This window comes from Osmerus eperlanus, chromosome 7, assembly GCF_963692335.1.
Source record: "Osmerus eperlanus chromosome 7, fOsmEpe2.1, whole genome shotgun sequence".
Taxonomy (NCBI): domain Eukaryota; kingdom Metazoa; phylum Chordata; class Actinopteri; order Osmeriformes; family Osmeridae; genus Osmerus; species Osmerus eperlanus.
This window is the reverse complement of record NC_085024.1, coordinates 14,271,624-14,296,951: the sequence shown is the minus strand read 5'-3', so window position 1 is coordinate 14,296,951 and position 25,328 is coordinate 14,271,624. Positions and strand designations below refer to the sequence as shown.

The window sequence follows — 25,328 nt, the reverse complement described above, 5'->3', positions numbered from 1 at the left end:
GAGAGAGAGAGAGAGAGAGAGAGAGAGAGAAAGAGAGCGGGAGAGGCCGAAAGAGGGAGAGAAAGGGAGGGTAGGGGCGAGGCTGGGAAAGAGCGAGTGGGGAAGTGAGCGGCAGAAAGATGGCGAGACGGCCAGGTAGAGGGGGAGGGAGGAAGGGAGAGAGGGAGCGACGTGTCATTCCGAGCTTAACCACATCAAAAGGTGTGCAGTGTGGTAATTACGTAAGTGTATTCTTCCGTCTATGCGCCGCAGGCCACGGGAGGGATGGAGCGAGGGATGGCGGTGAATAGACTCCCTCACCTCCCTCTGCATCGGCCACCATTATCCTGATGGTGGTGGTCTCCCGGGCGAGGGGAGGACATGATGAGCAACGACCGCTGTCACAACACAAACAGAAGAACATGTTTGGTGAAAATTTGATTTATTTTTTTTCCTCTATGCCCAGCAGGGACGAATCGGGCCCAGGAAGAATGATTTGCCTACCAGAGCTTGTACTAATTACTTTAATGATGTCGCCATGGTAGCGGGGCCTGCGACGCCCTCGGTCAGAGGCTGATAGGAAAACCAGAGTTCAAAAGGTCACTTGGCCATCAGCTCATTGGTGAGCATCAGCTTAGGTCCTGGGTCTAACTCAAAACCAAGACCAGAAATAGGACCAGGACAATGACATATGGTTGATAGATGTGACTAACCCTTGTTAACAGGGCTGAGAAATGATCAGGCAGAACCTTTGCCAGTCCAGTCTAACTGCCGCCTGCCATCCCAGTCCACCTCTTGCTGCTGTTCTGCTTTGGGGACCATACGGAGTGTTTATGATGTGCAGCATTTGCCTTCAGCTCCAGGGGTTAGTGAAGCCAGGCTGACACGGTGGGGCGAGCTGGCACGCTGACACACACAGATGTTTCCCTCTCATGCCCTCACGCCTGTGACCACAGTTCTCCTCTCCCCTCCTCTCTTCTCCCTCTCTTTTCCTCTCCTCTCCTCTCTGGGATGTTTGATAGTGATGTGTTGTGAAGGCCAGAGGACATAGGGGACTTGTAACAACATCAATGCGCTGTCGCCAGGTTTTCAAGTCAGGGACATGTCTTATTATAATTACTACCTAGACCTTATTTATTCTTCTGAGGAACTACTTGTGCACTGGACAAGTCATGTCCTCTCTGCTTCTCCTTCTCCTCCTCCTCTCCTCCTCCTAACCCCTGGAGAGATGGAAGGGTGGGGGGAGAGGGAAGGAGAGGAGGAGGGGGGGAGGGGACAGACATGGGGGGGTGGTGGTGTGTGTGTGAGGGGGTTGTGAATCTGCAAATCATTTATTTACGTTTGGCATCTGCATAACGAGGCCAGTCAGCCAATGGCAGCCGAGGCAGGGTGGCATGCCTTCAGTTTTAATGGGCGAGCCGAGGGAACTTCCAATCCTTCTTGACATTTCTCATAGCGAAATAAACGTGCTCTGGGTCACAGTGTCGATTAGGAAAATAAGAGACGAGCAAGTCAATTATTCTCCAATGACTGGATAGCCAGGGGACCTCATTATGGTGATCAGACCCACGGCCATGCTGCCCAGGCTCTCCTGTGTGTAGCTCCTGATTATGCTGGGGAAGAATGACATGGCCCTTTTTCACTCTTTATGTTAAGGGGTACACACACACACACACTCATGGACACACACACACACACACACAGAAACACAGACAAACTCACATCGGCAAACGTACGCTGTGATACACACTTAAACACACACGTACACACAGAGACATAGCCGAAGTGGAGTGTCTGGCCAGCCAGCCAGAAATTGTTGACACGTTCAAAAAAGTGCGAGGCACTCTCACCCAGAGGAGTGCTGAGGTCGGAGCTTCTGATAGGCTGATGCGGTCACGGAACTGGATGCTTTGGGAAAACATTAGTGGCAGGGGCACTGCGAGCTGTCATGCCTACCCTGGACACAGGGCCCTGGGGAGGCAGGAGAGGGGTTGAGGGGCGAACGGGAAGGGAGGAGGGGGATGAGGAGGAGGCGTGGGTTAAAAAAAGCAGAGCCTGGGGTTTAGTGGGCGGAGTGGTGCATGCTGGGATGCCGTGTGCGAGATGGCGCCACAGCGTGCGGCTGCTGATGTGATGCGGGCAGGCAGGGCGCGGGGGGCGCGGCTTGTCTTTCCTAGTGCCTGCATAGTGTGTGCCACGGCTCCGCTGCATGGGCGATGACACGCTAGTTAATTCATACGAGAACCTTTCTGGACCACTGCTGATTGATAACCAGCCGTCTTATCAAAGCCAGAACTGTCATCCAGCTGTGTAAACCTACACCTGCTTGCACACTTAGGTTCATATACAATGCTTTTGTTTGAGGTGGCAATGAAATTATTTATTTTATTACTTCAGTAAAGCAATAAATATGAACCAGGCAGATCTAGTGAACGTATGTGCCAGAAAGACACTGATTGTGAGTCCAAACAAGGAATATCGATATTCTTTCTTTCCCCCCTTGCTTTTCACGTTTTTGTCTGTGAAAAACTGCTTGTTCACCTCACAGAAATTCATCCGGCATTGCGGAGGACCGCTGGGGTTATGGAGTGCAAATCGCAAACATTTCTTTATTAGTCGTTGATTCAAAATGAGTCTTTTTGCCTCCGTTCGATACCGTCCTGTGCATGCGTACACCGTTCCTCGAGTCTCCACATTAACGGCGTACTGTCCAGGGGTGGGGGGGTTTGGGGGGGGGTTGTGGGGAGTTGTAGGGGGGCGAGGAGGGCGGGGAGGCGACTCCCCCAGTGGGTGTGGCCTCGGCGGGCGCTCTCGCATATCTCCCACATTGCTCTCTGAGACATGAATGATTGGATTATTTGATGACAGCTTATTTCTTAAATTTGTTTCGGCACCATATGTCTCTAATGCGCATCTGTCCAGGGCTCCGGAGTCGTGCCCTGGGGTCTGGTAGGACGCAGGCAGCCTCTGTACCTGGGGGGCAGGAATGGCTAGTGAGCCCTCCACCCCACCCTCCACCCCCGATCCCGACATGCACACGGCACTGGGGGAGGATGTGCAACAGACCGCAGTCTAGTGCATGTTGAAGAAACATCTTTTTTATTGCCTCACCCTCTCTCTCTCTCCTTCTCTTTCACCCTCTCTCTCTCGCCCTCCTCTTCAGATGGTGAATTAATAACAGCGCTGCAGGCAACGCTGCAGTTTGCGAACATCTAGCAAGCCAAGCAGAAGAGGAGGAGGAGGAAGATTCCTTCGCTTCTTTAGTTATTTTCCGCTGCTTCCAATGGAAGTGTCCTTGTTATCATAATTGGTTCCCTGGGCCTGTTGGTTCCCTACGTTCCCAACACTCCCGCGTCCGTCCCCCCCCCCCCCCCCCCCACGGTTCCAGGAGCAGCCCCCCAGACACAGACAGTGCGGGCAAACCTAACTAACTTTAACCAGCCTCACCAACCTGCGTCTCTGCTCTCCAATTAGTTCTTTAATTGTTTTGGCAGCACGACAACCAACATAACCTACGTGTAACCTACATACACAGGCCGTGCCCGGGGGGGGGGGGGGGGGGGGGGTCGGCGGCGGGGTTCATTGTTGTCACGACACTGGGGGTCATGGTGGTGTGCTCGGGGGATGAGCCAGGGCCTCGCAGAGCGTGACATCACTAACGAGGTTGTTGCTTTCACACCTCCCGTGTGCAGGCAGCGTCATGTCTCTGTGTCCATACGCTCAGGAGCGGGCCTGTCAGCCAGGCTTGCCACGAGCCTGGAACCATCTGCATATTGCCCAGACCCTCCGGTCAGTCACCTAGGAGAGAAGGACCCACACCCTCTCCCCCCCCCCTTCGCCCCCGTCCCCCTTCCCCCCAAAGAAACACACACAGTCACACCCCACACACACACACACACAAACAAACACGCTGGGTAAATAATCTTCTTGCTAAACCTGTAATCAGACAACAGAAGGAAGATGACCTTGCTCTACCTAAGTTTGAAATACAGGAGGAGACAGCTCCTTTGTTTAATTCAGCCTTCAGGGGAACTTTTAATTGATGTCTTACGTAAAAGCTCTCAATGGCTGTGAGGTTTGAAATAAAACTACAATTGAGATAAATATTCAGACAGGCAAACAGACAAGCAAACTACTAAACCTAATTAAAGAGGTGGGAATTATGTAAAGACCTCCCTCTGTCTGTGAATACAAGTGTCAGAAGTAATTACATTTGTACATTTCCTAAATCTACAGCAAGTCAATCATTATTTGCTTCATATAGACACATGTCAGCAGCATGCACACACGTGTGTTGAGTGTGTATGTGTTCCAGCTTGGTGACTGTGGTCTAGTTTGCCCTATGAGTAACCCTGTCTGGTCCAGATTCTTCCTGGCCATTTAGCTTGGCTAATGGCCCCTGTATGTGTGTGTGTGTGTATGTGTGTGTGTCTGTGTGTGTCTGTTTGTATGTGTGTGTGTCTCTGTGTGTGAGTGTGTTTGTGTCTGTGCCTGCTTGGCCCCGTTCCTCGCTCACTAGTCACATGTCAGCATGATCCTTCTAATGTCAATATTGGGACATTGGCCCCGCCCCTAGGGTACCTAAACAAGCTCTTTAACCCTCGTGCAGCCTTCGGGTCACATGACCCAAAGGTTCATAACGAACCATCGTTGTGTTTACCCAATTTTACCCAATACAAAAACAAATAAAAATAATTTTCTTTTAACCATCGCAATGTGGGGGTCTGAGACAGCCCAACGGTTAAAGAAAATGATTCACTTTGTTTTGGTATGCGGTAAAGTTGTCGCAATACGATGGTGGGTCACATGACTGATGGGTCCAGAATGACCCGAAGATAACACAAGGGTTAATAGATATACTGTTCTTCCTCAAGGCCCCCTGCGCCCCTACCCCCTGGTTTGGTTTAAAGAGGGGACAAAAGACTATTAGGAAAGAGAGAGAGAGAGAGAGAGAGAAATAGAGAGAGGTAGAGAGAGAAATAGAAAGAGAGAATTATTGCTCTACAAAGCTGCCATCCTCTCATTTCACGGTCTCCTTTCCTCTCCTCCCTTGGTATCTGGAACCTTTATGCACAGGAAACCTTATTGGGTAAATGGTCCTAGTTTCTTTAATGGACCTTCCTCCTCCAGGTCTTCTGAGCTGGATTCCAACATAGAACTGGCCCAAGGCTCTGGAACAGCAGGTTTTTGGAAGCAGGAATTATCGTGACCCCTTCCCATCCCTACTTTTATAGAGAAGCCCTGCCCCCATACTCACAACGTAACGCTAACCCCACCCGAGGGCTTAAATAGGCCACAGTGCCAAGGGCTTCATATTGGTCATGTGACCTGTGATAACTTCTCACCTCCTAGGGCTGGTTATTGGCTTTAATTGCCTGTAATTGCCTAATTAGCTGGTCGGTCATTTACTTAGCTTCTTTCTACTTCCTCCTTTGTCCGACGGGGCAGGGTTTGCACTGGTGTCACGTCCAATCACACCGCTCTGGACGGGACCCAATTAGCATTGTAAGCTGAACCATTTTTTGTCCGCGATTTGTCCAGGAGGAAGACGTAATTGAAGACGACAACAGCTTTAATGTGAAAGTGTGCAGCCTGAGGGCTAGTCTGTGAAGTTTGTTCTACTTCAGGGTGCTGGGCGCACTACAGTACGGTTCTACTTACAGGTACCATGGAGCGGAGAGGTATTTACAGTACAGAACTAATATCAGTGACCGTTGTGAGAGTCCGCAACTGACTGAGGCCATTACCATGACCAGGAAGAGGTGAAAGAGTCCATTTAGGACTCTTGTTCTCTCAGGGAGGAAATGTGCCTGAGGATAGTCAGGGAGGCCTGCATGAACACCAGAGACCTGTGATGCACTGTCAGACCTTGTAAGCTGCAAACTGGGCCACCTCCTCTCTACCCGTCTCCTCTCTTCCCTCCGTCAAACCTCCTCTCCGCTTTCCTCTCCTCTCCTCTCGTTCTCCCATCGCTATCTCCTCTCCTGTCTTCTCTCCATCTCTCTGGTGGTGGCAGGTCCATTCAGGGCTCATTACCTCAGGGCCCATCCTAAGCGTCTGAACTTGTAACCTTATGATCTTCCAGGACAGGCTTAATGGTCACCAGAGTTCCACCCGGCTCGACCAGCCCGGCACATTAGAACCACTCAGGTCCCATAACTCCCAGACCAATCAAAAAGTCCCACACAGCAACCAGCCAATCAAGCAGGCCTTCGGATTGACCGGCCCCAAATGCGATGAGGCACCACTGCCTAGAGACCTGCTTGGTTCACCACGGCCCCAGGTCAAGTGTCTATGACATCACGGGGCAGCCGTGGCCCCGGGGGATGCATAGGAGAAGCCGACCCAGAAAGGTCCGTGTAGCCAGAGTCATATGACCTCTCTCCAGGTCAGAACAGCTGGCGGGCGTCGCCACAGGCAGGAAGGGCTGGGGCTGTGTCCTCCGCGTTGGAGAAAAAGACAGAGACAGAGAGAGAGAGAGAGAGAGAGAGAGAGAGAGAGAGAGAGAGAGAGAGAGAGAGAGAGAGAGAGAGAGAGAGAGAGAGAGAGAGGAGAGAGAGAGAGAGAGAGAGAGAGGGGCAAGATGAATATCAGCTTCACCACACACACTTAGCAAATTACGTCAGGAATAGACCAGAGTCATAGAGAGCAACTGTGTGAGAGAAAAAAGAAAAGAGCAAGGATAGACAGAAATTTAGGAGGGGGATTCCAGAAACTGGAGACATTGGTCAACAGGTCTAAAATTACAAAAAGTTAAAGTACACAAACAGTGTTCCTTTACAACAAATATACTTCCTGCATGTATGGAAAGTCTGTGTTAGGGAGAATGGGGGAGTGTGTCTGAGGGATAGTGGGGAGTGTGTGTGAGGGGGGAAAGCAGGCGTGTCTGTGAGCCTAATCGCTGAGCCACTTAGGCAACATCAGTCAGAGGAATTAGGGCCTAAACATCCCGGCCCAGCGTCATGGAAGACAGCAAGCTGACAGGAACTAGCGAGTGTGTGGCTCGCGTTCAGCGACTGGAATATCAAGCCCAACTTGTAGGCCGACTAGTGCTTTATCTGATAGGATTAGCGTTACTTAGACCACACACACTGGAGCGTTCATAACCCCTGACGCTTTTTATAGATCTCTCTCTCTCCATCTCCTTGTGTCTCTATCTCCCTAGCTCTGTCTCTGCCAGCAGAGCAGTGAAGGGAGAAGGGCTGACGGTCTGTGTGAAGGCTTCTATCGAATGGATGCTCATCATCAGCGGGAGCTCATACAGAAACATCCATGGGAGATCTGTTCAGGAGAACAAAACAACCGGCAGCAGGCTGGGGTTGACGCTGGTGTTTGGTTAACGTCCTGGCCGTCCCCAGGGCCAGCTTTGATCCCTGCTTGTATTTGTACATCAAATAACTCCCTGCCCTGACCGGGGCGAACCTTGACTCCACCCCCCCCCCCACCTTCACACACACACACACACACACACAACCTCTGACAGACTTTCTGGGTGACTTTCTGCTTCAAATTCATTGACCACGACATCTAGTAAGTGAAACCCAAGGGCCATACATGGTTGGTTGGTCTGTTGCTAAAGCAGGGACTAAAGTGTGGGTGGGTGGGCAAGTGTGCTGACTCACCTCATTTTCAGAGTGTGTGTGTGAGTGTGTTAGTTGTCTCATGTAGACCCTTGAGCAGGTAAGGAGATAAAGTGGCCAGTGTATTTACATGCCAGTAGAGCAGTAGAGAAAGAGCCACCTAGCTGCTCCTGCTACATCAAAGAGAAGCAGGTTATTAACGGGACATGGAGAGCCCTGCAGCCTGCGTTAGCATCACACACACCTACGCTCGTCTGGAATCAATAACACACACTCACACACGTACACCGCTGCACACACAGCCACAAGCATATAAACACACACAGGACAAGGACCGGCTTCCATACAAAACTACTTTCAATATCCAATCCACCTAGGGCTAGTCCATTGTCAGTGGCTCTCACAATTAATTAGGCAACTTATTGAGCTTGAGATGCAATATGCATGTTAATCTAATGGGTTCTCTCTGGCTTGGAAAAAAAACGAAAGAAAAGGCTTTGATGTTCACCAAACTTGGCAGTGGATTGGCCGCGGCACACAATGGCAGAATTAATGAGGACAGGGAAACAATGGACCAGGTATTGTTTCACAAACCTGCATACAAATGAAGCGGAGATGCATGCATGCTAATGTGGTCTGAACCCATACCCTGCAAAACGGGCCCTGGTCTAGCTTTTCATAATGTCTCTCTGCTGGGACCTAGGCAACATCTGTTTTAGTGAGCAGAGTTAGCCTCATACAGCCTCAGAGATCCAATCGGATTGTCTGGGTGATACTTTGCCTGTGTGGGCAGAGCCAACAGCATCAGGTGCCCCTATGTCTGGGCACCCTGCTCTCCTCTCTCTTCTTCATCTCCATGTTCAACCCTAACATTCAGCTATGATTTTGTTCAGGCAAATTGATTGCGTCTTTTTGGGACTTAACTAACCTGGGCAATTTGACCCGTTCAAATGGGGTAAACCGTGCAGCACATCGGAACAGCAGAGACTTGCCCCTTCTCTACCCTGTGCCAACAACATCCAGGAGCTTGCATCGACATTTGTCACAAACAAGAAACTATTGCTTCACACACGCTAAAACCAGCCACAGGTAGGCTCCATTCGGGACCCAATCTGATCTTGTTTGATGAATTCATGAAGTTCTTGGAATTCCATAATCAGGAATTTAAGTTTAAGCCTCCGTTCTCTTTGCAGCTACCACTGATCTTGATGAATGTGATTGGCTAGAAGTGGAGTATTTACCTGAAGGCGTGACTGAAGAACCGTATATGGACTGAGCATAGTCTGGGTCACGTAGCTCACGGAGACGTGCCTTTACTTCTTCACTATCAAGTGGACCTTGATTAGAGCTGTGGTACCTTGCTGGAGTGGCTCTTACTGGGACCTCGTGCGTGAAGCTCTGAGCTGAGCTTCAGGTCAAGCTCTTACTGTAGCATCCCCGGTTGAATAAGATGGTCTCTTTCACTGATGGTTCACAATCCTTTATTAAAACCTTGTGTTGCGAACACACCGTAAGAGCTGAAGATACAAATACATTGAAATTAGTGACTCTTACGTGATGTGCTTCCATTACCTTTCAATATAGCTAGCAACAAAACGCCACGTTTTATCAATAGCATTAGCAATAAACATATGCGCATAGCAAATTATTATAAACATGAAATATTAACAACTTAAACACATTAATCAAACAAACCTTGTTCCCTCATCAACCAGTTGCTAAATATTAATGATCTTCTCCGTATTTATTACACTTACTAATAATTATTCTACTCTATGAATGCGCTGTCTTTCACAAACTCTTCTTCGACTTCTTCTTCTTCTGCAGGTAAGTCCGATCACAGCACCTAGAAGCAGCTTGTTACGCCATCATTTCAAAATAAAAGCAAATACCATATAAAACGGGAAAACAAGAAACAAAGAATATAAAACATTTGCAACCGTAAGAAATGGTTGTGAAGTCATTTACAGTATTGACATTGACAAAAAAATCTACTTTAACCAAACTAACCAAACATACCTGAAATGTACAGTATTTTAATTAACTTATTCCTCGGTGACCTAACCTTACTGCTATCCCTTATGACAAATGCTTCTTTGACAAATGGAACCATTTCATGGCAAGGTGAAAAAACGAATTGTGAATGCTATTGAATTGCCATAGAAATACACAATAAAACACAATTCAGCAACAGGCCACATTTATGAATAACATGCATTGCAAATGTTTCAAGGTCAAAAAGAGAAAAAAACACTGAAGCAGAGCCATGTTTGTAAGGCTAAAGGCTATACAACATGCTGTATTTGCATTATTAACTCGAACAACAGGCACATAGCTCTGGTATACAAATTATATTCAGTGAATCATTTTGCAACACTGTGACACCATGAGTGCAACAAATAATACAAACGAGTGTACGGATGCAAACCCACTTACCAGCTGTAAATTGACTTTTTTCATAACATTCCTACAAGAAGAGGTTATCATACAACAAAATTAATTAATCAAGGATTTTTATAAAACCTGAATTTGCCGAATAATTGCTTATATGTAGGCCATTCTTGCAGTGTGAGCTGCAGGGGGAAGTCTCGGTCTGTTTTTACTACAAAAAAATAATTAAACTTGACTTTGGGTTGTAATCACACTTGTCATGTTGCATTCCCGACTGAGTCAAACACAGTGGAAGGCTTCTTCTAATTATGGAAAAGTTGTCAAGCCTCTCGCGCCTGCTTGGTATCTGCGCGTGGTACCCGCCCGTGCAACAACAGGCGGTGGGGAACCTGTGCCAGGCTCTGCCTCGCGGGGGAAAACCTGTGCGACGCGCAGGACGCACGATCTGTCTGCTGAAGCAAGACGTCTCAATGCATTATTCACAGAATCAGTCAAGGAAAACGCAAAACAGTGAGGGACGTACAGCCAGCAGAGCGTGGCATTAAATACAAAGTTTTAATAGGCCTACTGGTTTACATTTCTATAGGCTAACTTAATGTGACTAAATTTCAAAAAATTCTAACATTCAAAAAGAGTGTTGTTATAGGCAATTGCACGTTTGTGTGGTTTCACATCATAGACAACAAAAATCTGAACGATTAAGCTACATTACTACTGTCACTCTGACACAGCCTTCCACATTCAAAAGCTTTGACACATCTGTCCAACTGGTCAGCCGAGCATGCCGAGTCAGCAGATCAGGTCAGACAAGACATGGGGCCGTTCAGACACCGCTTCCACCTCCACTTTCTCAATCAGTATTTCTGATTTACAGATAGTGGTTAAAAGATGTTGCTTTCGACTCAACTGGATTAAAACATTTGGAATGTAAAAGTAAAACAGATACAATATGAGAGAGTAATTGTAAAAAAAGTTGTCATTAATCCAAACACACCAGTGCCCTGCCCAGTCGAAAGAAAAGAGAACGTTGTTGATCGCGGAGTTTTAAAGCTCGTTGACACAAGACACGACGAGGCCCTCTGCTGGTGTGGAAAGGAATTTAATTGAAATATTTTATTATGATATTTGGCCTCCATTCTCCTAACCACGGAAAACAGGAAAACAGACACCAAGGTCACATCCTGTATTGGTACATTATTGCAAAAGTATGTTTTATACAAATAGGAATGCTGCTTCTGTTAAAAGCGAAACACATCACCATTGGTTTTGGACAAAGATAACGGAGTGTTTTGTCTGAGCTGAATGAGTCGGTACGACTGCTTTGGTTGCTTTTCTCAGTTTATTGATTAAAGAAGACTTTCGGCTAGAAGGACATCAGCAAGTATACTCCTTTCAAATACTTGATACACTAAATTGTTTTGCTCTACTGTTTTGACAACTACTCATTTGGACTGAGGTCTTATACACTGAGTTGAGTGAGGCTGAGTCTGCTAGTGCTGTGATGGAACAACAATCCTGGGGTGTTGGGTGGAGGGGTGCAGGGTTGTATGAGGGGGTTGGGTTAGGGTGGGTGGGTGGATGGATGGATAAGTGTGGGGTTGGGTTAGGGAGGGGTTGGTATTTTACTGCTGAAAACAAGGTCAAACAATGTCAGATAAAATAGCTTTCACTCGGCCTGCCTGCTTGCCCATCTGCCTGTCTGGCTGCCTCCCGTTGGTCCATCCAGTTGCCAGTGAACCTGCCTGTCTCTCTACAGGGCTGGAGGACAGAGGCAGAGCATTCCAGGATGTGCAAGAGCCAGGTGGACGTCAGAGACTGAGAGATCCACATTCCAACCTGTCCCCAAGTAGGGGATCACTGGTGCCAATGGCACGGTTAAACCCAGGGCCTTCCATTAGTGTACACAGTTTTACACTAATGTGGTGAACACAATCAATTAGATGGCCGTTGATTGGACAGACAGGACAGTGGGACAATGTTGACATTGAGACATATTGATGAACCTGTCAAAGCACCAATGGCCTGGGATTGGCCGGAGGGGCGGGGGGCATAGAGAGACAATAGGCCATTATCCAGCAGGGGCATGGAGTTGACGGGAGAGGCCTGGGGGAGAGGCCTCGGGTGAGACGCTGAGACTGTCTGGTCTGGTCTGGTCGCTTTTTTATTGATCACATGGGGATGGCTGTGGTGGTAGGATTGGATGGGTGGGTGGGGGGATGGTTGGGGGTGAGGGTGGGCTGTACCCTCTGGAAGCATGTCCCTCTGGTCAGTGGTGGGATTCTCACTGGTGACCCACCCTGAAGCTGGCCGCCTGCTCTTGTTGCACCAGACAGTCAGAGAACTGCCCAACGACCCCGTCTGACATAATCAATGTTTACTAACTCAGTGAATGATTTACACAGCGGTAACCATGACGGATATTACCCTGAAGGATACCACTGTCTCATTCAATTACGCAAGCACGTAATGGGATTTCGTAGAATAGTTGTAGCTGAGATTATAAATGGCTTTATTGGCATTTCATGACAAAAAAGACACATATCATAACGTAAAAGTTTCAATTATATAACAAAATGCACATTCAGAAAGTGGCATTGTACTGTACGTCTATGCTCTTGTAATACCACAGTTTGCCTGTGGAGAGCGCTTGGACACCACAAGAATCTCAAATCTGAGCCTCACATGAAGATAAAAAAAACAAAACACGACAATTGAATCTCTGACAACATGCTGGTCAATATATAGGTAGCTATAGGTCCTACAACGAGCTAGTCAACATATGTAGGGATATGTAGACAAGCATCGGGTGGACAGGCGACAAAGTGACAAACAGATAAATAGACAGGCAGACATTGACAAACAGATGAACAGACAGGTAGACAGGCAAACAGGTAGTAAACAGACAGATAAACAGACAGGTAGACAGGCGAACAGGTAAACAGACAGATAAACAGACAGGTAGACAGGCAGACATTGACAGACATGGGCAGACAGACAAGAAGACTTGAACAGAAGGTCACAGTGTATATTCTGCCTCAATGGTACTCTCACAGGCTGGCAGAGGTTGGAGTATTGTGTGTGTGTGCGTGTATGTATGTATGTGTGTGGAATGCGTGTATGTGTGTGTGTTGAAAGGGATGTCCGAATTAGTAGTGTGTTCTGCGTGACTGCGTGTGTGTGTTGGCTTTGGCGGGAGTCTCGCTGTCTCCCTCGGGGTCGCTGTGCGCTGGGCGTTGGGTCAGGCGCTTGCGGAAGTGTCTGCTCAGCAGGATGTAGATGAAGGGGTTGATGGAGCTGGGGGCGTAGCTCAGGCAGACGGACAGGTAGTAGCAGGTGTGGTAGGCCAATGAGGGCCGGCGCACCCTCAGGTTTACAAGCTGGAGAACATGATAGGGCGCCACGCTCACCATGAACACGCCCACTAGAACCAGCACCATCCGGGTGAGCCGGATGGCGCGCTGTCTGGGTAGGCTCATGTTGCAGCTGGAAGGAGGGGGGACGTGGGCGGAGGAGGGGCAGGAGGGGAGAGGAGAAAGAATCAGGGAGGAGAGATGTGAAGGGAGGATGGGGCGTTAGAGATTTTCTTTTTATCTGGATGTTCAGCTGAACTTTTAGAAAGGTCTCCGTTTAAAATCACTGACAACAATAACAGACTAGCCTGTCTCTAGCGGCAGTCCCATGGTGTGGGTTGGCCACAGGCGGATGCTTTCATAATCCTGTTTCATGATTCACTCTGACTTCTAAGAGGCAAAGAATATCCTTGACAGTCTGTCGGAAACAGTCAAGACTTGTGTAAAGAATCTTTCATCAGCTGACCACATCTGACCACAGTTTTCCAAAGCTGAGCACAGTTAACATCAACTAACCACAGTTGACCGCTTACTCTGCCATCATAGATACCATCTCCCTGCCAGGGACTGACGTCACATAACCTGCTGCTGTTAATGCATACCCATGTTCTTCTGTGCCCATGCATCAAACACACACATACACACACACACCGGCTTGCCTGCTTGGTCTTCAGGTACTTCCTCCATGTTGAGGTGAGGATGAGGAAGTAGCACGTCAGGATGAGGGGCAGCGGCAGGAAGAACGATGTCATGGTCTGATACAGGGTGTACCTGAGAGAGAGAGAGAGAGAGAGAGAGAGAGAGAGAGAGAGAGAGAGAGAGAGAGAGAGAGCGGGAGAGAGAGAGAAACATGAGCAAACAAGGTACAGTACGTCCGAGTCTCAATCAACATACAGATAACCTATTGAGAACATGATTCAATAAGTATTGAATGATGTATTCAAGGAGGTAATTACACTCTCTATGTGTAGATCCATCATATCCAGCAGCCATATAGAATACGTGGCTGTAGACTGGAATAGAGCTCACCCGGGACCTGCAGCTGTTTCAACATGGCTCTAATTCAGCCCTCACTACCAGGTTCAGCGTGAATCTAGAGAGCAGCGTTGACCCTCGTGACTCCATTACCGCTGAGCAGCACACAGAGCTTCATGTTTAATTATGCTCAGCCAGACTCATCTGCAGCCAGGATCCACCCCTGAAATCAATGTGTTATTAAGAGATTGTTAAGAGGTTTTTTCAATTTTTTCTCCTGTTGAGAGTTTTTCTGGCAGTTTTTCCTTGTCTTCCTTGAGGGTTTAGGTTGGTTGAGGGGCAGTTCTATGGGCGTATGTGAAACCCTCTGTGACATGCTTGCGTGTAAAAAGGGCTATACAAATACATTTGATTTGATTTTGATTTGATTTAAGAGATGTTAGTTAGATGTGATGATATTCACGTACATGGTGCTGGGTGGAGAGAAGATTGGAGGACAGGAAGTGGTTTTGTTATACTGTCAGCAGTCTACTACAGTATTTCTGGACGGTCGTGAATTCCTGATTTCTTGACCCTTACCAGAGCACTGTGCTGGGAGAGACCAGGGTCTGATCTTACCAGAGAAAGGTGCTGACAGAAATACCAAGTTTGGATCTTACCAGAGCACTGCGCTGGGAGAGACCAGGTTCCGATCTTACCAGTGTACTGCGCTGGGAGAGACCAGGGTCTGATCTTATCAGAGCACTGTGCTGGGAGAAACCAGGGTCTGATCTTACCAGAGCACTGCGCTGGGAGAGACCAGGGTCTGATCCTACCAGAGCACTGCGCTGGGAGAGTCCAGGGTCTGATCTTACCAGAGCACTGCGCTGGGAGAGACCAGGTTCATGGTGCAGCTTTCCAGGCCGTCGGGGAAGCGCAGCACCTCTGAGTAGAGCCAGGCGGGCAGCACCAGGACGAAGGACACCACCCACACACACAGGTTGATACGGATGGTTCTGGAGCGGGTCCTCAGGGTCATCAGGCGGAGCGGGTGGACCACCGCCAGGTACCTGGGGGCCGGGGGAGAGAAGACGGAGAGACTGATGGGGAAAGAAACTTAAAGAGAAGACAAACATACTCCTTATCTGTATCACCCCGTCTCCTGAGTGTTATCAAACAACAATGTCCCCTGAATGTCAAAGAAAATTGTGAAACAGGAGTGTTGTTGGAGTCTATATCTGCAGTCAACAGATAGACATGGTAAAACAAACACACACACACACACAGTCAGGTTGGGTACACGTAATGTAGTGTGGGTGCAGTTACGCCCTCCAGTCAGTTGGAAGCTATCTGTTGCTTTGAGATAACCGTTGATAGTAATGTACCATGTCTGGTGGCCTTGGATGAAGGCAAGCTTTGATGAAGAGAACCATTGCATCAAACCGCACTCAAATTAGTGAGTTTACCGACATACAGTCCCCTATGCATTCAATACCAAGCCTCAAAGCTAATGCATCCATTAGGCTTGTTGATGCCCAAGGGCAAAACGCACCAACTGTCATGGGCACCACACTGGTCATGAAATGGACAGCCGTGGGACGGAAACCACATCTGCTCCATATAACTGTCAAAACGACATATAGAGACGGAAATGTAATTTATATCTGTACACCAACAATCATATAATGTCATTCAGGGACGTCCAAGAGATTCCGACTATATGTTGAGATAAGTTAATATATCTGAAGTGGAATACTGGAAGAGAGCCTGTGATGGCTCTTAGAGTGGGTTCTGTTCTAAAGCATCTAATAGATCAGTGTCCACTTGATGTATGCTCACTAGGACAGTCAGAGACTGGCAAACCAGTCATGAGAACCACTGGTAAACAGGAAGATATGAAACCACACAGAACCAACGGCTATTTGTGTTCACTGGTGTCCAGGCTGTGTCTAAGATGAACATTTGAAACTGAATACAAACTGATCCGAATATTTCAGTGACCTGTGCAGTCAGGTGTGCAAGAGACTCTGACCTAAGCAGATTAGCTTTTAGTGAAAACTTGTACTGGCAATCGGAATCTTGTCCCTGATGACCAATCAGTGACCAATCACGCACCAACCTGTCAAGGCTAACCAATCATACACCAACCTGTCCAGGCTAACCAATCATACACCAACCTGCCCAGGCCTGCCAATCACACACCAACCTGTCCATGCTAACCAATCATACACCGGCCTGCCCAGGCCTGCCAATCAAACACCAACCTGTCCATGCTAAGCAATCATACACTGACCTTCCCAGGCCTGCCAATCATGCACCAACCTGTCCATGCTAACCAATCACACACCAACCTGTCCAGGCTGACGGCCGTCATGACAGCTGCGCAGGCCACCTGGTTACAGTTGTCGATGGAGGTGATGATGGTGCAGAGGGTGCTGCCAAACACCCAGTGCCCCCCGCGCGCCCACTGGTGGATGAGGAAGGGCATGACGGTCACGTGCACCACATCTGCCACTGCCAGGTTACACACATACACGTCAGGAACAGTCTTCTTGGTGGTCCTGAGGGAGCAGACACACACACAGACACACATATATATATATTTATATACAGACAAACACCAATACAGAGTCCATATAAACACATTCACCAGCAGGTTACAACATAGCCATGCCCCATCACTGATCATGTGTTACTCAGTGATGAGGGTTGTCTGTTGTTGTGTTGTTTGCTTATATGTGATATGTGTTGTTTTTGTTGTTGCCTCCCTGATCTACATTTTGATTTACATCCTGTATGATCACCAGCACGGCTGGTCTCTGCCTCGGTCTCCCCTGGGAAGCTCCCATATCCTGCCGTGCCTCCTCCAATCCCAGCATCCGATACTGATCGTCTCCAATCCCTGCGCCTGATATTGATCTCCTCCAACCCCTGCGCCCGATACTGATCTCCTCCAGTCTTAGCTTCTAAGATCAGACATGGCTAAAGGATGTCCTTCCTTCAGCTCGCAGCTAAAGAATGTACGAAGCAGGAAGGGTCAGATAGCTCACACATGGCGAGCGGCAGAACACGATTACCACGGAAACCTGGCATCGCTTGGCTCTCAATGCAGGCATGTTTTGTTTCAATTGTCCATTGATTCAGACATCCTGTAAATTTACATTTAGTCATTTAGCAGATGCTCTTATCCAGAGCGACTTACAGTAAGTACAGGGACATTCCCCCTGGGGCGAGTGAAATGCCTTGCCCAAGGACACGCCCAAGGACACAACGTCATTTGGCACGAACCGGCAACCTTCTGATTAATAGCCCGATTCCCTATCCACTCAGCCATCAGCGTACTCTGATCCATATGCGGATCTATCATGACGATCACACATGGATCTTCCCTCTCCATTGTCAACTGTCCCAGCTCCCACAGCCAAGCTCCATCTCTCCACACCTGCTGAGCGGCTCCAGCGTGAGAACCAGGACCAGCCTGCTGACGCTCCGTGAGCCTGCTCTAGAATACCCCCAGAGAATCCTCCTTAATGTCCCCCCCCATCCTGTATCACCTGCCTGGGCTCAGGGGGGGGGGGGGGGGGGTGGCGGGAGGCGGAGCGGGGGGGGGTCTCTTGTACAATTCCTTGTCATTTAAGTTATCTGGGCAGTCAGTAGAGGTACTGAAGGGGCCCCACACCCCCGGTACAGCAGAGTGCACAATGACCATGGGACATTGTCTGGAGGAAACACTTCTTTAAAGACAGACCCTCCATTATGGAGCTTGTCTTCAAACATGGGGATTAACTAATGTATATGTATAAACATAGAGAGTCACCAGACTCGAATGAACACATCTGGGAATAGCAAAGTATAAAAAGTAACAAACCTTTGCGTTTTACCGGAATTGGGTAAACATGAGACCGTTTTAACATTTTGTAGTTTGCTTCAGTTGACAATTAAAAAAAAAAAGTTAAAGATTATTTTTCTACATCCTAATTTAACAACAAATGACTGGTGGAGTATATTCAGCACTTTAACAGCAATTAAAATTTCAAACTAAATATTTTTATTTCCAGCTTCAGTAAATGCTGTTTCTCCACTTCCACGTTGTCATTTGCGTAATAAAATAGGTTTCTGGCAGGCAACTTTCTGCCTGCTAAGATTATATAGAACATTTTACATTTCTAACAGTGTGGGGTTTGACTTGCTTCGGAGATAACGACAATGTTAGCGCCTACCTCAAGATTGTCACCAGCACGAGGATGTTTCCCACGAGTCCCGTGGAACACAGGACGCCTATTAGAGAAGGTAGTATCGTGGTCTCCGTAACGTGCACAAAGTTGGAATATTCATCCAGGTGGCTCCCATCATCACTGTCCGACTCGTTGAGATGATAAGTTGTTTGATTCCAGGTATATGTGTCGATATCATCCATGGTGATATTTGTTAACGATTTGATCTGTTTGTATTACTGCAAGTTTACACAATTAGTGGAAACGTAGGATGGAGTCGGGTATCCTTTACCGTTCATCTTAACATGAGGAGAACGCTGTGACTGCGCGGGACTGCGGACTCTACGGCACAAGAGCGCATTACGCACGCATATGAATATGCGGATAGCTGTCTGCCTCAAACTTCCCCAAGAAGCAGCTATATATAAACCTTTTTCTTGACCCTCACACTTTGAAAAGCACCTTCATATAAAAATCATGAAATCTATACCACGGTGGAAGCTTTGAAGTCAAGCTTGGCGATTCATTAAGCTTGTCAAATCTGAGATGCTGTCCAGCAAGCAGACATGACACAACCATCCATAATTAATGACGGAGATGAAACGTTAAGGGAAACCGTGAGATCTGTAAGATATCATGACTCTCTTCAAAGATCCGATGTAGGCAGTTTAATTTTAAAATGTATTTTCTTTGAACTTCGTAAGCTAGGCTATACCCTATAAATAAATAGGTCTACAATATTTTGAAGAAACTCTAGGAACTAGCTACATCTTGTTTGTGACACAGCAGCTGGCTCCCAGTGACCAACAAGCATCACCAGAGGTCATAAACAATGTATTCGAACAGTGAAAAGCAGAGATAACATCCAGTCTGTGTAAACATGGCTTGTCGTAAACATCTCCCTTTGTCCCCGGGACGAGATCAATAAGCACCACTATTAGCCTATATTCTGTTCTACACAGACATCTCAATTCAGGTGCACCTCTGACCGTGTTTCCAAGTAAACATCACAGTGTTACGCTACAAACTGTGTTGACTGCTAAACGGCAGTGGGGATTCACTCGCTCTCCATCAGTTGTGGGAATATCTCCCGATGCGAGGCATGATTTGATTACAGAATACTTCTCTTTCCTCAGGCCAGATGGACCCTAAGCACCTCCACATGCCTTATCTGTCATCGTATCTTATTGAACATTTTAAATATGAATGACCGTGATGAAGTATAGCAACCATGTATGTGATGGGCATGCATGTGGAAGGAAATACAAGTTCGAGGGTGCAGAGAGGCTAACTCTTCCTGGGTTCCCCACAGAGAGCCAGGAGCCTGCCGGGACGATAAAGAGATGCAAACAGGGGGTTGACTGGAGTCCTTCAAAAGGCTGGAGTAAAGGAGGTGATGGGACAGAAGGATGGATCTTCATGACAAACAGATGAAAGGGAACAGAGAGGCTCACATCACACGGACCAACGCTATCACAAATGAACCAGATAAGCAATGCCTCAGATCTCAGCAGTGTTCCGGACCCAGTCTTGGGCAGAGTGTGGGTAGTGACACACCATGTGTGTTTTTAAGGTCATGCCTTTAATGTCAAAACAGTGTTCTGTTTACTGATGCTGATGTTGGGGGTCAGATGGCTGAGCGGGTAGGGAGTCGGGCTATTAATCAGAAGGTTGTTGGTTCGATTCCCGGCCGTGCAAAATGACGTTGTGTCCTTGGGCAAGGCACTTCACCCTACTTGCCTCGGGGGGAATGTCCCTGTACTTACTGTAAGTCGCTCTGGATAAGAGCGTCTGTTAAAATAACTAAATTTAAAAATGTAAATGATGCCCTGTAGAGGCATAGCCAGGGTGCAGTGTTGCTTTTATTGATTTAAACACAGTCATGGTCTGTTCATCTACATCTCAATCCATATAGGTGACGAAAAAGACTACTAGTCAGTGATCTGGTACATAGCTTCATCCCCAGGTACAGACGTGTATCCGTCTTTAGCTAATGCCAACCCTGTTAAGCTCGAGTGGGGAGGGGCTGCGTCATGTGACATCAAACACCGCCACTCTAACCACAATCCCAGCATGCCATGCCCTCCCACTGGCCCTTCCTGGTTGGTTGGTTCTGTCAAAACACTGTCTGTTGTCTTTGAAGATTACATTCCTGGCCAGGTCTGACCTGAGAGATCACTGGGCAGGCTATATGGGCACACACGATAGCACAGGAAACCCCATGGTGAAACAAATGCACTAACGTCAGACATGACTTTACTTGAAAGCCTTTATTTTGACCATGTTGGTACTCTTGGTGTGTAGCTAGAACATTCATACTTTTTTTTTTTACAACAACATTGCCTTCCTGTGTTTGAACTTTCAAAGCCGTCTTTCAGCATCTGTCTGTGTCAGTGGTTGTCACCGTGTCACCGTCTGTCTGTGTCACTGTCTGTCTGTCTGTCTGTCTGTGTCACCGTCTATAATTTGTCCCCCTGTGCCCGTCCTCCTCTCCCCAGTTCCCTCCATTCTCTGCCCTCCGCGTCACAGTTTGCAGGACTGGACGGTCATGGAGTCTTCGGGCCAGCGGTAGGCGTCCACGGCGAACTCGTCATAGTCCGTGCTGTAGACCAGCGAGCGCACGAATGCCAACTTGTCCTTGGGCTCCGGATGCAGGGACGCCATGTTGTGCTCATAGGCATACTCCACAATCTATCACAGACACACACACACACACACACACACACGGTTTAGTCACATCGTCACAAGATGCATGTGCAACAAATCCTTTTTGGATGCTTAGTTCCAGTTAAATGAGACATGAATAAATGGACTGCACCTTGACAGCCAGCTTCAGGGAGACGTCTCGGATGGTGTTTAGAGGAGGGTACAGTCTACCTTCTGCCAGGTCCTGCTCTGTGACAAGCTCTGCGATGGTCTGTGAGACACGCGCAAAGGCTTCGGTTGGTTTTCACAAAGCAAATTAAATCAACATTTCCCCTGCCAAATCGCAAAATCAAACATACCCCATTCTCATGCTCTAAGATTGTGTGTGTGTGCGTGTGTGTGTGTACATGTATATGAGAGCTTGAGTTGCGTACTGTATCTCCTACACTTTTAATAACCAGCATCACATTATCCCAGCATCACAGTGGTATGTTCTACTGCTCAACAGCCAGCTTCTCCAACAGATCCAGCAGACCTCCAGCCCTCTTGAACAGATCTAATCCGTAGAGGTATGGGAGGCTATAAATGGACTTGCAGAAAGGTACTCTGGCCTAGGAGCCACAGCATCAATAACCAGCCGGGATAAGCTGTGTCAATATAGGCCTCTGTCTTGCTTAGATACACGTGTTTGTTTGCTGGTGTAGGTTTGCATGTGTGCACACAACCATGGACAGTGTGTGGACCGGCTCATGTGTCATCTATAGAGACAGCTCTGGTAGAGATGGGTGGGGTTTGCACACTTCTGCGTGACTTGTTTTCCTTCGCACGTGCACGCGCACACACGCGCACACACACACACACACCATGTCACACACAGCTAACACATGATCACTGGGATTAAAGGTTTATTACACAGTCCTGAACTAAGAGGGTCAGGGGGGGGGGGAGTAAAGGCATTCAAGAAGGGAAGAGAGAGGGAAGGAGGAATGCTCAAGGGAACATTATGAAAAAGGATGAATAGGGAAATGAGAAAATAAGGAGGTGAATCTAGATGGAGGGATTGGGAAAGGGATTGGGGTAGAAGGATGGCTGAATTGTTGAAGGTATTGGGGTGTGAGGTTGGAGGGATTGAAAAATGTATAGAGGTAAAATGATGAAGGGATTGAGAAAGCTACAGGGCTAAAAGGATTGAGAAAGGTATTGGGGTCGATAGATGGAGGGATTGAGTCAGCGTAGGAGAGGAAACATAAGTGAAGATGGGACAAAGATGGAAGGGAGGTGAATAGATTAATCATGTGTGTATTTATGTGTGTGTGTGTGTGTGTGTGTGTGTGAGAGAGAGAGAGAGAGATTTACCTCTGCAGTGGTGAGGAAGATCTCGTCTGTTATGGTTCTTATGGCGCAGGCTGTGACCCCCAGACCGACTCCAGGGAACACATAGGAGTTGTTGCCCTGGCCGGGGTAGAACTTCCTCCCATCAGGCAAAGTCACAGGGTCAAACGGACTCCCGCTGGCAAAAATGCCCCGCCCCTGAAACAACGGTCACACAACGTCAGCACGGCATGGCTAGGATACAGTAGCTGCTAAGCTACCCGAGAACCTCAGTAATGGTGTAGCCTAGCCAGCTAAGCTAAAAGAGAGCCTCAATAATGGCATAGCATAGCCTGCTAAGCTAACACAATATCTCTGTGGTCGAGTAGCCTGGCCCGCTGAGGGGAACACATTACCTCTGTGAGAGTGTAGCACTGTTCAGCAGTGCACTCTGCCTTGCTGGTGGGATTGCTGAGAGCGAAGATTATTGGGCGTTCGTTAAAGGAGGCCATGTCCTTGATGATCTGCTCTGTGAAGGCTCCAGTGATGGCCGCCACACCTGAGAGAGCAACACACTCGTCAGCCTCCACCTCCCACAGCTGTGTGATATGCATTTGTGTACATCCTGTAAACGTCTACATTTACATTTAGTCATTTAGCAGACGCTCTTATCCAGAGCGACTTACAGTAAGTACAGGGACATTCTCCCCGAGGCAAGTAGGGTGAAGTGCCTTGCCCAAGGACACAACGTCATTTTGCGCGGCCGGGAATCGAACCAACAACCTTCTGATTAATAGCCCGACTCCCTAACCGCTCAGCCATCTGACCCCACTAGACTAGTCTAGACTAGTTGCTTCTAATAAGTTGGAACCCAGAGACCTATGATGGCTGTAGGCTTGAGTTCCTTCACCACGTCTTCCAATCTCCTCATCTCTTTGTGCTCATGGGCAAACTTCTCCTTCTCATGGGTCAAGTGGTCCCTGCCCTGGAAAGAGACAGAGGGAGAGAATAAGGGAGAACAAGAAATACAATACGGGCACAGGGCTCTCACTTTCATTGTTTGTTTACAGGTACTGAGCATAGTGACGTGTATCTCCCTCTGCAGGCAGCCAAGAGTTTTGAAGGGACAATCGATTAAAATCTTTGCTTGAAATACAGAAACTGTAAATCTTTAAATGTGATCTAATCGAAGCTACAGCCGCTACTGACTCAAGAATACAGTCCTGCTGGCTGTGGGGCTCGGCCATAGGTGCGAGGCCCTCATTGAAGCTCTGAAAGTCTAAAGAGAACTAGACTCACTAGCAAAGGCCCATGGCTCTGAGGTCGCGGGGCGTTACCTTGACGATGAGGCCCTTGGAATCAACCATCCAGATCTTCTTCAGGCACTTCTCCATCGGAAGGCCCTCCTTCTCCATCGACATGGCGATGAGGTCAGCTATCCCCATTGCAGCCTGGGTAAAAAAAAGAGAGGAAGGAGAGACCAGTAGAGAGGTTATGCCTTCGGTTATAGGGCCGGTTTGTGTGCTTTGTGCATCCAGAACAAGCTACACAAAATAGTGGGTAGAAGTCAGCAGCACGCACCTCCCCCGCCCCCTGGAACACAATGGTATGGTCTGACATCTTGCTCTTGGTGATGCGGAGGGCAGCGAGGAGACCAGCCACCGCCACGGCAGCCGTACCTGGAGGGGGGAAGGGGAACCACAGGGTTGGACGAGGGACAAAGCGACGGGTGCGAAAGCGGGGCGTGTGGGATATGAAAGCGATGAGATACCCTGGATGTCGTCGTTGAAGGTGCAGTACTCGTTGCGATACTTGGTCAGCAGGCGGAAGGCGTTGGTGTTAGCAAAGTCCTCAAACTGGATGAGGCAGTCCATCCCATACCTAAGGACAGAGCAGGTCGTAGGTATGGTAACTAGATATGGTAGCTATACAGTATGACATGTCAGATGGCCAGAGACAGACTAGCTCAATGAACCAACCCACCACAGCAAATTCCTTGTTTGTGTAACTCACTTGGCAATAAAGCTGATTCTGAAAGCCCAGCTGTAGCAGTGCTTAGGGGTGTGTGTGTGTGTCGCTGTGTCCCCTAGAGGGCAGTGTTTCACTGTGATCAGTAACACAGGTCTTGATGTGGAGAGTGGATGAGAGGAATGAGATGCGGACTAAAAGGTTCTTTTCCTCCCTCCCATTGCGTCTCTCTCTCTCTCCCTCTCTCCCTCTCTCCCTCTCTCCCTCTCTCCCTCCCTCCCTCTTTCTCTCCCTCCCTCCCTCTTTCCCTCCCTCCCTCTTTCCCTCCCTCCCTCTTTCCCTCCCTCCCTCTTTCCCTCCCTCACCCTCTCTCCATCTCTCTCTCCATCTCTCTGTGTAGAGCCCCACCTAGTATGGCATATGGAAAAGATTGCTCTCGAGTATTTTAACAGCTTATTGTACAAATCACTAAAGCTGTTTCCCAGTTGGACGGCGGCTCCAAAACTGCTTTCGTCGCCGGGGGAAGATGAAAAGAGTGGGAGGAAAGGACGGATGTACGAATATTGGGTTGACAGACACTCAGTTAATTTGTCCGTGTCTGCGCTGAGAGACCAACATCTATCTATCTATCTTTCAAACTGCATCTCCTCACCCTCTCCATCCTAACTCCCCCCCATCTTTTCCCTCCTCCACTGTACACTCAGAGAAGGGGAGCAACTGAAAATCTCTCCATCCAACACTAGGATGAGAAGTCTAGAGAGAGGGAAGAAGAACGGGCGTCGGGTTGTGAAGAGGGGAGAGGAGACCAAGAGAGAGGAGGAGAGGAGGCGAGGAGCGGAGGAGAGGAGACCAAGAGAGAGGAGGAGGAGAGGAGACCAAGAGAGAGGAGGAGAGGAGGCGAGGAGCGGAGGAGAGGAGACCAAGAGAGAGGAGGA

General features: G+C 48.3%; 2 protein-coding genes across 3 annotated transcripts in view; both read right to left on the bottom strand.

Moving 5' to 3' along the window:
- Positions 1-12,461: 12,461 nt before the first annotated feature.
- Positions 12,462-19,729, bottom strand: mchr2a (melanin concentrating hormone receptor 2a). The gene is made up of 5 exons (XM_062465067.1): positions 18,475-19,729; positions 16,606-16,815; positions 15,130-15,324; positions 13,952-14,071; positions 12,462-13,433 (listed from the first exon to the last, which is right to left on the bottom strand). The coding sequence occupies exons 1-5, from the start codon at positions 18,669-18,671 to the stop codon at positions 13,097-13,099; spliced, it is 1,059 nt and encodes a 352-aa protein (XP_062321051.1). The 5' UTR covers positions 18,672-19,729; the 3' UTR covers positions 12,462-13,096.
- A 986-nt stretch (positions 19,730-20,715) lies between these two features.
- Positions 20,716-25,328, bottom strand: part of me1 (malic enzyme 1, NADP(+)-dependent, cytosolic) — a 40,990-nt gene continuing 36,377 nt past the window's right edge. For both annotated transcript variants that reach the window (XM_062465065.1, XM_062465066.1), the window contains exons 7-14: positions 24,197-24,306; positions 24,007-24,104; positions 23,763-23,876; positions 23,305-23,410; positions 22,842-22,984; positions 22,471-22,644; positions 21,287-21,385; positions 20,716-21,159 (exon numbers count right to left, since the gene is read on the bottom strand). In XM_062465065.1, coding sequence (XP_062321049.1) covers positions 20,992-21,159; positions 21,287-21,385; positions 22,471-22,644; positions 22,842-22,984; positions 23,305-23,410; positions 23,763-23,876; positions 24,007-24,104; positions 24,197-24,306 — 1,012 coding nt within the window. In that variant the 3' untranslated portion in view covers positions 20,716-20,991. The remainder of the gene's footprint in view (positions 21,160-21,286; positions 21,386-22,470; positions 22,645-22,841; positions 22,985-23,304; positions 23,411-23,762; positions 23,877-24,006; positions 24,105-24,196; positions 24,307-25,328) is intronic.

Coding starts and splice junctions, on each gene's coding strand:
- mchr2a (XM_062465067.1), bottom strand. CDS start 18,671: ATGGATGATATCGACACATATACCTGGAATCAAACAACTTATCATCTC. Junction 15,325..16,605: donor ACGGCCGTCAGCCTGGACAG/GTTGGTGTGTGA, acceptor CCCGGCCCCCAG/GTACCTGGCGGTGGTCCACC. Junction 14,072..15,129: donor TCTCCCAGCGCAGTGCTCTG/GTAAGATCAGAC, acceptor TCTCTCTCTCAG/GTACACCCTGTATCAGACCA.